General features: G+C 45.0%; 1 protein-coding gene across 1 annotated transcript in view; it reads left to right on the top strand.

Annotated features, from left to right (window-relative positions):
- The window catches only part of LOC119449648 (uncharacterized), a 29,549-nt gene extending 15,994 nt beyond the window's left edge, over positions 1–13,555 (top strand). The window contains exons 6-7 of the mRNA XM_037712868.2: positions 5,027–5,107; positions 8,379–13,555. Coding sequence (XP_037568796.1) covers positions 5,027–5,107; positions 8,379–8,528 — 231 coding nt within the window. The 3' untranslated portion in view covers positions 8,529–13,555. The remainder of the gene's footprint in view (positions 1–5,026; positions 5,108–8,378) is intronic.
- Positions 13,556–13,991: the final 436 nt, after the last annotated feature.

Raw genomic sequence — 13,991 nt, 5'->3', positions numbered from 1 at the left:
CATGTGACAGTGCTGAAGAAGATGATCTGGCACATGATTTAACTTTACACATCATTGAAAAGGGGGGGGGGGGGCAGGCAGCGCCTTTTATGTCCTCCCTTCTAACAGGCAGCGTAACAGCACGTAGGTGCCAGGCATTGGCCGATAGTTCATGACTACAAATTACTCCTGGGTGAAAGGTGTACATACGCTACACTTATCCAAAGTTCTAGCGAATGGGGAAACAGCCGTTACTAACTTGTCTTGACCGTCCTGTCACCGCTCCTGCTCCTTTTGTCTCTCTGGCAAATTTGTCAGTCACCAAGTGCTACCTTAAGTGCACCATGGTAACAAGAAAAAAGAAAGAAAGGAGCAATGGGCAGGGCATTGCTACTAGCGCTGCTCCAGCTGAGAGGAAATGTGTTGAGGAGGAATGCGTAAGGTAAACATTGTGCTCTTTATTTCTCATTTATTATATTAGGTCCTCTTCAGAAATTTCTGCAAGAATATATTTGGCGAAAGGCATTGCACCCACTCTAGTTCTTAGTTTTGAAGAAACTGTGTTGTAGGGCCCTTGAACCCTTTAACGCCAGTTGTCGGGAATTCACGATATATAGAATAAGTGCAACCAACCTATGCCCTGGGAGTATGTTTCCTGGCTTAAGTGCCGGTTGGCACGCATTTATGGCACACAATGTTTTCGAGTACTGACATGCGGTGTCATCTAGGAGCAATAGCAGAAGTCTGGAAACCGTTGTTTGAAGTCGCGATCGATAAGGTGCTTACACATGCAACGTTAACTATTTTCTACAGACCCATCGTGGTTGCTCAGTGGCTATGGTGTTGGGCTGCTGAGCACGAGGTCGCAGGATCTAATCCCGGCCACGGCGGCCGCATTTCAATGGGGGCGAAATGCGAAAACACCCGTGTACTTTGATTTAGGTGCACGTTAAAGAACCCCAGGTGGTCCAAATTTCCGGAGTCCCCCACTACGGCGTGCCTCATAATCAGATCTTGGTTTTGGCACGTAAAACCCCATAATTTTAAAGTATTTTCTACAGGTTTTGTGAACATAAGGAAGTCAGTCCATGCTTCCAAAATTTTCTTCGTATTGTGTACATCCCAGAGGTTATGACGGGTGTGTAGTGAGCTTGAGAATTCACTTAATTTTAGCATTATCACTTTGGCTACTGTATGTTGCGAGTTCGCGACTTTCGACATTTGCGGCACTCAATGGCTGTAGTTGTCCTATGACCAGAAAAATGCCTTGCTTTTTTGGCAGGAAGTGGATGTTAGGTCCTTCAATGGTAGGAAGAGGCTTCGCTCGCACCTTCTGCTGGAGGATATAAGTGACAACATCTGCCTAAGAGGAAGAGAAGTTGTGCGAAGTCGGCACCTGTAGCCAGAATTTTCTTTTCGGGGTTGAAGGGCATGCACTTGACCGGGGTAAGGTGGTGGGGCAGGCGGGTGCTGCCACACCTCATTTTGTGCCAGGCATCCCTAGTACAGTATAGACCACTTATAACGTAACCACTTATAGTGCAGGACCGGATATAGTGCAGTCTTTTCAGACTCCCGTTAATTTTCCCATAGCACTCCATGTATACATGTATCGTTTATAGTGCAGTTGCGGGAAACGAAATACCGGTTACAGTGCGGCTGCCTGGGAGTACAGAAGTCAGCGGAGACGGCGAACGCTCCTCTCAAACGGGCGCCCCAAGGAGTGCTTGAGGAAGAAAGAGAGACGAAGTGGAGGAGAAGGGCACGTGGTGCGAACGGACAGCCAGTGAGGCTGAAACCAGAATCTTGAGTGCGAGTCGTGAAATATCACGGCGCGCATAGCGAGTGAGGGCCACGAAACTGCCAATGCCGGCCAACGCGCTTCACGATAATGGCAGTAAACGAAACTTCAGGGAGTGGGCGGCGCCGGCACAGCACGGCGAAGGGTGCACGAGGAGACCGTGGAATGTGAGGGAGGAGGGCGACAGGGAAGCGGATTTCGCCTCGGCAACTCCGCCGCTTCGGTGGCTCCCCTCGCCCTCCCTCGTAGGGCCAGCTCCCCAAAGTTTCGTTTTCTGCCGTTATCGGGAAGTGGGCGTTTGCCGCCGTGGGGGGGGAGCAGTTTTGTTGGCCGGCCTGGGACAGCGCCGCTGCTTCCCGCTTCGCCGCAGCCGCAGCTTACAAGGTCAACACGTGACAAGAAAGTAGAGAAAGCATAAAGGAGAAAAAAGGGTTCACTGCCATTTTCTATGCGTGGCTACAGTAGCGTGGCTGAGAAGTCGGCACGTACACGCATGTTCCGGCGCAACACAGAATCGGCGACCTTGCCATTTGAGAGGAGGGTGAAATTTCCGCCGCGTGTTTATTTTTTAATTTTTTTTTGTTTTGTTCGCGCGCGACATTGAGGGGTCTCTCAAGCTTTTACTCTATGGCGGTGCTGGAGCAATGCCGGTCGGAGGCGCCGCCGCGTGATTTGGTTCGAATTAACGAGATTCGACTGTACATTGAATGCAAACGTTCTAGCCGCATTGCCCGACTGTCGCATACGCGTGGCGGCTCGGTGCACATGTTTTGCATATGTGCGGGCCTTGAAAATTGTTGCTTTGGTTATAGTGCGGTACCACTTATAGTGCGGATATTCGCGACTCCGGCGACTTACTTTATAAGCGGTCTACACTGTACACATAACTTTAAAAGGTAGGGGAGCGAGAGGGAGGCGGAGGGCACGTGCCTGATGCCTCCCCCCTCACCCACCCTCTCTCACTACACCACCTGCCTGTAGCCTGCATTAGCACAGACACCACTGCACACTGGCCAGCCATCAACAGCACAAGCCAACCATGCAAGCGACCAAGCTGCAAGGAACAGACACCCGTTATGTGCGCAAAGCGCAATGTGCACCTCTGTCTAAACAAACGTGTAAACTGTTTTAGTACAGTGTAGACGGCTTATAACGTAAGTCGCCGGAGTTGTGAATATCTGCACTATAAACAGTACCGCACTATAACCAAAACAATGATTTTCAAGCCCTGCACGTATGCAAAACATGTAGACCAAGCAGCCGTGCGTATCCGATAATCTAAGCACGCGACTGGGAGTTTTTCATCCGTTTAAAGTTACAAACGTTGAAAGGTTAATGTCCAAGTACCCACGATCTTCGCATGAAGCAGACAACATAATAATTTTTTTAAAGTCTCAGTTTCCCCCAAAAGGCGAAGCTTAATTACGATAGCAAATTAGTAGAGAGCTATAAGGAGTAGGGATAGTAGTTTTATCGGCTGCATAAACTTGGCACATTCGCTTACTAGCTGAATTAACAAGCGTGGTGTCAACGCGCACAAGCAAACATGAATAGACTTGATTACCGCAGACAACCACTGTCAAAACGCGGGCTTGGGGAAACGCGGCCGCCACAGCGAGCGAAGGTTCGTGCGGTCTATCGCTTCAATGGAAACTGGGCGGCGTAAGCACAGCGCATACAAAGATCAGAGCCGTGTGGAGATCGCTTTCAAGATACGGTGCGCGCGACAACACCGACAGCCGGCACAGGCGCGAACGCATTTGTTGGCAGAGTAGAAGCCGCCCCCCCCCCTCCCTCTCTCCCTCCCGCGCTGCCTTCCCCCTTTCACGTGGGAGATAGCGTCGCCAGTTCCCCTTGCGCCTGGTTTCAAGATACGCATTTGGTGCCGCAGCACAGCGTTGCCCTCCCTCCCTCCCATACACGGCCTTTCGCGCGATGGGAGTCGCATTTGCTCTCCGCTGTGCGTTCGCTCTCCGTCAAGGCGCCGTCCCCCGCGCGCTTTCACTCGCACATATGGCGCACGGCAACGATTTTACTGCCCTTGGACTCATGCTCCTCCTCCGCATTGCGCTCGTTGATCTCCTCTCCCATCGGTGGGCGCACCTCGTTGAGAAGCGTGCTCGCTACCGCCCTTGTCGGCGAGATTTTCCCGCGGAAGCTGCATTATAACCGGTATTTCGTCTCACGCGGCTGCACAGTAAGCGGTGTGCGTATACATGGAGTGCTATGGGAAAATTAACGGGAGTCTATATCCGTACCGTACTATATCCGGTCCTGCACTATAAGCGGTTACGTTATAAGTGGTCTATACTGTATGTTCAACAGCCATAGGTTACGAGAAAAGGTTGTGTCACCCATTCATTAACTATGTGCTCATATTAAGCACAAAATAAACAGTTTCGTGCATGTTAAGCCAGGAACTGCCTCAGACTCATTTCTTTTTCTTGCGATATGTGTCCAGCATTTGCCAGATGTCGCGAATTCGCAACAGAGCCCGAAGTTCGTAGAAAATTTAGTCTTCACACGAAACATTGGTGGCATTCAATCACGAGGGCTGAAATAAGTTAAAATATCTTGCGCCAATTTTTTTCTGTGGTGCCTTTAATAATTCCGTGGTTAAAGAGTTAAAAGGCCAATTTTAAAAATTCCTCATAGATGTGGTTTATGTAGTGATAAATTTTAGTTTTGCTGCAGACTTACTTGCATACTTGCTGCTTCAAGATTTTGGTCCTGAATTATTAAAAAAGATTGAGGGCCTTGGTGCATGTTCTGACTGTTGCATCTCAGAGAATTTGACATTTAATTCTCAAGATAACTCATTTGATTCAAGTAAGTTCACCGATTACCTGATGAATGCATTCAAGCATTTATCAATGTTTATAGGGGTGCAGCTGCTGGGAGAACGACTGGCCTTGGCGCTTGGCACAAGGCGAGCTCTGGTCCTTGTACTCTAAATGCCCAGTGGTCTGAGCTGGCCTGGCTTCACGGGAAGAAGCATGTTGTGGCCATGGTGTTTTTTTTTTTTGTGTGGGCCATGGACGAGTACGAGTACCTATGTTCCCACATCTTTAGGCAAGCAGGGTCTGAAATGCACAAGCTTCCTTCTAAGGCAGGAAATTGTTTTATCAGCTTGTTTTCCTTAACGAGTAACGATGTGATTTAAGTACTTTTCATTGTTTGTTAGTGAGGATGTTCGGTGATCTGAATACGCTGCAGCAGATTGCTTGTTTTTTTTTTTCTTTTCAGGTATTTGCTTGGCTTATCGTGTATTCTAATTATCAGGAGTTGACAGACATCACAAGGCTTGAGGATATGGCGAAACTGAAGGTGAGCATGGTAACTATTTACTGTATGCAAGCTTAAATTAAGACTAGGAACTGCACCAGGTGTAAAGAAAATATGTGTACCCGTACATGATATCGGTGCCAAAAGATTGCAGGGTTCAGGAATTGTGAAATAAGTGAATGTCCCTACATACAAGATTTCTAGCCTGACCAGTTGTGGCCAACTCAGTGATGTACTGCATTACGGCCTGCAAATACAAATGCATGGGAGGGAATTCAGCCTTTTTGTGCTGCATACGCCCCTTCCACATTTGACACTGACAGTACTTCAGGAGTTTGCGTGTCCTACCAGATCATGGTAGAATGTGTCCAAAGCTTGTCTGATTTTCTCTCTGCTCTTCTGCCGCTCACTTCTAATTAAATTTCATGATACAATTCACTGCTGAGTGACGAATTACTAGCAATACGCTGGCCATAGCAGATATCAGTAATAAAGGCTGTGAAAACTGAGGAAAGATTGTGCTGCCTGAAGTACGACCACCATGGTTTAGAGCTTGCTATGTCAACCATTGCCGCACGTAACCTGGTGTACCGCTACACGTACAAGCACACTCAAAAGCAGATTGAATGCTTCACTGCAAAAAGCACATTAGTGCCCAAGTTAACAAAGTTTATGTATTTGCACCCAACCTCCAGTGATGCCTAACGCTGTACAAACACTGTCTTGGGCTGAATGAGAAATAAAGACCTTATGCCAAGGGCGAATATATGCAATGGGCACCACTAGAATATTGCTAGTTGTGGAAAAAAATTTACCTGACATGCCATGAAAGGAGAATGCTTGCCTTCGCCTTCGCTATGCTGCATACTCTCGGAATTTCCAAGGGCTGAGTTTTGAGAGGATAACACAATGGGGTCTGTCAACTTTGGGTCCGATGAATGTGGCTCGACATATTAGGACCATGCGTGAGCATTGACAGCTCTTCGGCTCACCATTCTGAAAGTAGCAATGCAAGGTACACATTTGTTGAGGGTGGAAGGCACCATAGATGAGCCCAAGACTAAGTGATACCCAAAGGGATTGGTTGTTGTATGGAAGCAAAAGCATGCACATGCCTTGTGCTGTTTCAGAAAGGTCTCCTCTGCTATTGCCTTTGCAGCTGCAATGTGTGCGACCAGAAATGTGAGGGTGTGATTCTGGTCAAGAAATATTTAATGGAAACTGCCCACTGTACCTTCGAAGGCCAAGCAACATGGCTATAATGATGCGGAAACAATGCGCATTCCTTCTGTCATTATCGAGGGGCTGGTAATCTCAATTCTGTTGGGTGTGACCTGCTGTGGTAGCCCATTGAGTATGTCGTGGCGCTGCTGAGCTTGAGGTCGCAGTTTGTATCCCAGCCATGGCGGCCACATTTCGACAGGTGCAAAATGCAAAAATGCTTTTGTGCTTACATTTAGGTGCATGTTAACAGGTTCAATGCAGTCCTTTTTTTTAAGTGATTTTGCAACCTTTCTAGTTTTTTCTTTGAAATTGCAAGACTGTCTGCCATTGATTTACTTGAGTGCTTCAACAAGTTGGACAGCAGGGGGCTTTATACGGCACTATCGGGCGTCTTGTATGTGTTATCTAATCCATGTTTATGGAACCGAAGATTTCTCTAGAATAGAAACCTCTCTAGCCCAGTGGCCATTCCACACCTCATTGAGGAGATGCTGGTAAGCCAGCCTTGCTGTAGCTTCTTGAACTTCAAAGACCAGTCATTGTCCCTTTCTACTATTTCATTTAATGTGGTACTGTGGGTACCCAAGGCAGTATGACTTCATGCTGCTTAGTCTCCAGAGCTTGATGGTAGGCCTACAGGCGTATGCCAGAATTTCCGAAGGTCAACGATAGTACCGTATTTGTACGAATATAATGCGAGTTTTTTTTCCCCAAAATTTTCACGTTCAACACGTGCCTTGTGCTATATTTGGGTTCGTGACCCGAATATAAAGTGACTTTTTTTTTTTTTCGTCAAAATATTTCGTCCTTAGAACGTGCCTCGTGCTACTTTCGGGTTCGTGACACCATATAGCGGGGTTCTTTCCGATCTGCGCTTTAAACTGCAGTGATCGCGCGTAGGAAGGTACCGCGGCACTGACGACATTGCTCATCGCAGTCAACGCATGCACCGCTAGAACATACTACGGCCATCACATTGCACCGCAGCAGCAATATGAAACCATGGGTCGCATCAAGCGAAGCGTCAGGGGTGTCAGTCTGTGAAGTCGCGCGATGGATCAGCAATGCGTGGGAGGCTTTGCCATCTTCAATAATATCGCGGGCATTTCTTAAGTGCTACCAATCCAATAATCTTGACGGAATGGACGACGACACGGTTCTTGCCGGGAGTGACATGGACGTGAGCAGTTACGACGAGTAATTGTGCATGCACTTATTTTTTTTCTGACGGCTGCAGTGATAAATAAAATCCTACGGGCATCCACCTTTTCTTTGCTTTTTTCAGTTGCATCACTTCGCGTTATAATCGTAATAGATATTTTTTTCTTTTTCATAGAGACCGAAAGTACCCCCTCACGTTATATTCGTGGTCGTGTTATTTACGTGCAAATACGGTACCACTACAACTTTCCACATGACACGGCTACATTAAGGTGGGCGAAACCTTGCACTGCTCGTGACCCAAGGAAAGCATGGTGCATAACATTTTTTGTATGCAGTTGTTCCTCAAATCTCTGGACATAATTGAGAAAAGTTGACATGGTTATGTCCAGGTATCTGTAGGAGGACACCTATGCTGTGTTACCATACTGCGTGTGTAGTAAACACTCTGTGACCTGATGTCTTGGTATTGTAACGCTCTCAGAGACTCGGTCCTCTTTGAAACGGATAAAAAAAAAGATTTCAGGTTTCTTTCTGTGGTTTGTCAATAGCACCATATTGTCTTTGCAAAATAGTGTTAGAGGTCGGCTTAAATAAGGTCCTTCTTCACGTATCTGGGGTCAAACTTCAGCCCACATTGTTTTTCTGTGCATGTCACTGAAAGCATAAACAGAAACAGATACAGGGAACCCTTGCACTCGTTTGAGATCGCTACCATAGCATCATACACTATCGCCCTAGTTTAATGCAGCTCAAGAGTTAGTAGAGAGCATTTGCAGGATGCATAGTTGTATTAGGCAGTGCTGAAGCCATAGGGGCACAGTTTGGACAGAAAATAATTGATATACAAAATCTATACTTACAAACATCCATTCAGTTCTAACATTGTTGTCTTTGTTAACGCTGCTCTTTTTTGTTCTCTTTTCAGCTTGGAACTTTGAGCAGCCTCAACGCATCACGATCTGTTTCTCATCATTCCATTGACTCCATGAAGAATTCTCACAGCATGACTCCACACAACATCAGCTTCCAGTCCACAACTAGTGCCAAGGGTTCACTGTCTACAGCGTCAGCATAAGAGTAAACTGCTGGCACTTTTTGTTCTCTGTGAAGATGTAGTATGTGCATATATGTCTATTGGTTGCATTTTACAAGCCACTAGTGATATGCTGTGGTATTGCCATAAGATAACCTGGAATGAATGACCAGTTGTACAGACACTGCTTTCTTTTACAAATGAGAGGCAGTTGTTTTTATATGCAGCCTCAGTATGACAAGTGAACAAAGTTTGCTTTCTTGGACAGCAGTATAATTAAACTGAATCGTTTTATCACACAGAGCACACACAATTGTTTGTATAACTTTTATAATGAAGTTTGGCTTTTGAATCTTTATAGGAGTATATGTAGCGTTCATATACAAAGACAGTAATCTATTCCTAACTCCTTCGCCTTTCAATAAGTGATGTGTGCAGTTTCGAACTTTCTGATGGTGCTATGTCTTGAAATAGCTTTGTAAGGTTTGTAGTTTTTTCATGAGATGGCATTCTTTTGTAAACTTTAATCTATGCTACACTTCATCATCCTACTGAAGCGTACTAAAGAATGATTTTGATGTGAACACGATACAGTAGAACCTCGGTGATACGAATCTTGTGGGGTCGCTTGAAATATTCATATCACCAAAAATTCGTATCATCAAAACATACACAAAATAAAAAAAATGAATTTATTTTTACCTAGAAAAAATTTCTAATAGTGGAACCCTGTTGATACCTTCCTCGCTGCTGCGTTTTCCCGGCTGCTATGTCACATTTTCACGGTCCCAACCTAAATCCTACATTGACTTCCATGTATTAAGCTCCCCTTGATACGTCGCCAATCGGTAATTTCCCTGCATCTTACATTACGTTTGAATGTGGTGGTCACGTAAATTTAGCGGTGTAGCCAGCTTGTACATTGCAACAAGCAACCGACACATTGCCAATACATCACGGCCGCGCGGGCGCTGCATCACATGGCCGTATCTTGAAAGCGATCTGCGACTTGCGCTAAGTGCGAGCCCGCATGGGCCTCATCCTCAAAACGATCTGCGATGTTGACAAAATGCGCCTAGTGCCAGATAGCTTAGTATGCGCTGTGCTTTCGACGTTTAGTTCACATTGAAGCGAGAGACAGCCGCTGCTGCCGCACTTCCTCACTCCAGCGTTGTCATCGAGCAAGATGGGTCCGTGTTTACCAGTGCGCGCGTGACACCGTGTTTGTTAATTTAGTTATTACGCCTATGCTTACAAGTTTATACGGCCAATAAAACTACTATCCATACTTCATACAGCTGTCTACTAATTTGCTATCGCAATCGTTGCTTCTCCTTTTGGACGAAACTGCGACTTTTTTTTTCATTTTCTTTCTTTCTTTTTTTTTTCGCGGTCCCTTGAAAAACATATCAACGGGGCTCTACTATCTGTGTGCATTTTCTTCTTGCCCAAATCGTCAACAATTGCCTTCTGGAAGGCGTAAAAGTGCACGCACGTGATCTCACAAATGTTTTTGCACGCCACTGAACACCTCAGCACGTCGAGTGCAGGGAGCGTTTTGCCCATTGTGGCTGCTGCCGTTCTCGCTGGTCAAAGCATCAGCTAGGCTGTGATGTGGCCCGGTCCGCTCGACGTGAGGACCAATGAGAGATTGCGCAGCCGCATGATGTAGCTGGTTGCTTGGCGACTATGGATTCCGCCTACATCCCCCTGTGCCGGCTTGTGCCGGCTGTGCTGGCTGCCGCCGCTGTTGCTCACGTGTTCGTATGATCCGCAGTGGCGCCGCAACGCGTTCGTAACAGCCGATGGTTTTCACATTGAGAGCAATGCATTTCGGTGGGGGAATGTTACGAATTCGTATCACACCGAAATTTGTACCAGCCGTGATCATATCACCGAGGTTTTACTGTATGTACCTGTGGGACAGCACTTGCTAAGTAAACAGTAATTGTGAGTAAATTATGTATGAGCAATTTCATCTTAAAAGTCTAGAGTGCTACTGCTCTGTGCTCTGCTTTCTACCTCGTATGTCTAAAACAAATTGTTGCAGCCAATTTTCGAGTACCAACATAGCTATCCAGAAGTGTTCGAGGCACATTTGGTGTTAAGACTTTAAGCTGCTTTTCATATTGAGGTGATGAACGCACACAGATAATATAAAGTTGTGTCTATACGATCTTTGATCACAATGGCCTGTGTAAGATTTTATGTCTTATGTTTTCAGAGATTTTTAAATAACCAAACAAGATGTTATCATTCAGATAGCTTGTAAAGCGTGACCGTACATTGACTTGTTTGTATATACTATATGGCATTTAGTGGCTTTGTCTGCACTGGTGTGCATTTTAGCATTTTTGTTTTCTTAAGGCAACACCCACCTGTGGAGTAGGAATCTCTAGTGCTTCTTTCAAATTGAGCATACCAAGGCTGTTTCCACACCCATTGTAATGTACTACCGATGTTTCTTGTGACATGTGGACTCCAGCCAAATAACTAGGAATGTCAAGGTTCTGATTGCATTTTCTTCCTTTGAGCATTACACAAGCTGTCACTCACGAATTTGCCCAAGTGTGGTCCTTTATTTAATAGATATTCACATTGTGGCTTTGACTTTCACTCTGTCACATTTAGTGCAGTTAACAGCAACTGCTTCAACATAAGTACATGGACATTGCAAGGTGTGCAAAGGCTTTGCCACTAACATGTAAAACGTGGCTTAAGGTTGTGTAGCAAGGTGTCTTGCTTATTTTACAACCACATTATCAACACTATTTTACTCTCACATTTGGCTTCTCTAAACTGTTTTGCTTACTGAAAAGTGGCTCACACTAAGAATGTATCGCACATTTTCAGGAATTGTGATCAGGAATTATAGGTGACTTCCCCTTTAAAAAGTTAAAGGATTAGTGCCTTGCATACTTTGATATGCATTTGTGACATCCCAGATTTTCTCATTTGTTGTAGAGACCCAAAGTTTATTATACTTCAGAAAGCTATACTAATGTTTCCTTTTATGTTGTTCACCTGTAAGCATCCATTGTGTATGGGTTGTTGTTATGAGTGGACTCATTTGGCTTCTTTGATGCTTTGAGATTGTTTTTGCACATCTGCAAGTGTGTGGTAGCTTATGCAAGAAATAAGGTGCTTTTGTGGATTTCAAGGAAGCATAGCACATTTCATTTACGGTTTGCACAACTGAGACTTGCTGGCAGTGTAATGATGCAAAGCTGCATTTGGGTCTTGTGCTGTGGGCAGCCCAGGAACCATAATGAATCTCATTGCAAATTTAATCGTCTTTCATATTTCAAGGCTTTTTGATAACATTGCTGCATTTCACTAGATTCTGTGAACTGTTATTTCATGTTCCTGTGTTTTTGTGCTCCTGTAAGAAACTTGTAATGGTTTGTACTGTAATTTACGGACTTTAGTCCGCTCCCGGTGTACATTTCCCAACAGTCAAATTCAAATTAAAAACAATTTTTATTTTTAGATTGGCCACACCGTGGTAGATAATCTATGTCGCTCCTAAAATTAGCTGAGCATTTTACCCTCAGCGTTTAGAGCTCAAGCAACTGCTAATGGAAAGTAGTGTTTTGCACCATTCATTACCCTCTGGGCCAAATTATAAAGCCTTCCTTTCCTCAGGCCACTTCCTAACCTTATGTGAGGAGCACTTCATGCCTCCTTACCATGAAGGATGGATGGAAGGAGCAGGTGTTTTCTGAATGCTCCCTTCAACCATCTTCACGAAAGGAATCCTTTCATTTGGTAAGGAATCCTTCATTGAGGGCGCCTCCGTAAAGAAGCTTTCAGAATTAACGGGATGTGGCTAATTAACGGGATGTGGCTTTGAATGGGCTCTGCAACACCTTTAATGAAAAGGGTAGAATCTAGTAACTCGGTGCTACAAGGCATCTTCTCACAAATCAGTTACAACAAACATTTTGAAGGAGCTATGCATTAATGAAGTTATCGGCAAAAACATGCTGCTGACGCACCCTTGTGACCTTCCCCTTCTTTTCATCATTCCTACTGCACTCAGTGTCGTGTACCACACCCACTTGGAACAATGCCACCGTTGATCTGCCCACCATTACTTTTGTATTGACATTGCCTTGAGATCATGTAGAAGGCTACACATCTTTGAGGCCCTAGTAACATGCAGTGGTATGATTTTCCACCAACAGATGGGGCCGCTGCCTGTCAGTGATGACATTCCTCCACTTCGGTTTTGCTTATGCTGGTGGCACTTTCTACCCATGGTGTTTGAACAGATCTGCCCCATAGCCATTGTGTTTGCTGTTGTGTAATAGTAGGAGTTAAAAAAAATTCCCAGGGGTTTTTGAATAGCTTCAAGAAATGGGAAGCAGCCTCGTAAATGAAATTGTGGACTCTCAGGTGGATTGACAGAAATATTTGGCTCAGAGGCTCATGATGGCAGCGCCTAGTGACTGTGCAAATTTACTTATCATGTTCAAAACACATTGCATGGTCCCTTTATATTTTGTGACATTCCAAACAATGTTGTCAACTTTTTGATGTGCCTTATACTTTTAATTTGTTGCATATATATTTTCATTCTTATTGATAGATGCCTTTATGAACATTAAGTTGGCATGTGTAATTAGCTATTATGAATTGTTATTTTTTCCATAGAGATGTTCAAGCAAGTTTGTTGGGGACTTTGATCACATGTTCAAAGCATGTTATAATGTTGCTTACGATGCAGTTCCCTATTTCCTTGCTGAACATTGTATCACAGTGATTTGATTTTATGCGAACTGTTTTATGCATCCTGTGTCCATCTTTCAATCAGTGCTTTGCTGCAAGCAATCATGTTTTAAGAATGTGCTGATATAACAGATAACACTGAGAGTGGCCACCTTGTGCAGCACTTTCTCTGCATGCTTGTTGGCTACCTGAATCTGCATTCCGTCCATTTTTACTGTTTACACTTGAGCACCAAAACCCTTGTGAAGAGCACTGTTGCTTGGATTGTTACAAGTAAATAGCATAAAGAAATGTATTTTTACATGTTCACCCAGTTTGTGAATAAACATACACAATTTACTGATTGTGTTTTATGTGTGCATACTGATTCACTGATTGCACAGTAGGTAAGTTGCATGGCATTGTTTTTTTATGTGAAAGCGTCAAATGAACCATTGAGCGAAAGAGCCGGCGTCTGTCATCCGCAGGAATGAAATGGCACCTAATTTCCCATTGGCTGCGACGCCACGTCACGAGCGCGCCTCGACCTAGCAGAGTGGGTGAAAGGGGACACCAGCTGCCGCCACAGCGTGCCAGGTGTTGCATGAGGGGAGAGAGCACCGATGCCACGTCACCCTCGCTCTCACTCTCGGACGCCGATGTCATTCGCACGTTCCTTGTTCACACAAGCTCTCACCAGCGATCTAGTTCCGCCTTGGTAAGGCCAAAACAAAATGCACCAAGTGTGTCAACGCGCTTGTTGTCCACGAGGAGTTCATAACTCAAAGGACCACT

The sequence above is a fragment of the Dermacentor silvarum genome, chromosome 4 (genome assembly GCF_013339745.2).
Source record: "Dermacentor silvarum isolate Dsil-2018 chromosome 4, BIME_Dsil_1.4, whole genome shotgun sequence".
NCBI lineage: Eukaryota > Metazoa > Arthropoda > Arachnida > Ixodida > Ixodidae > Dermacentor > Dermacentor silvarum.
Note: the sequence above shows the minus strand (reverse complement) of the source record. Positions and strands in the feature narration are given on the sequence as shown.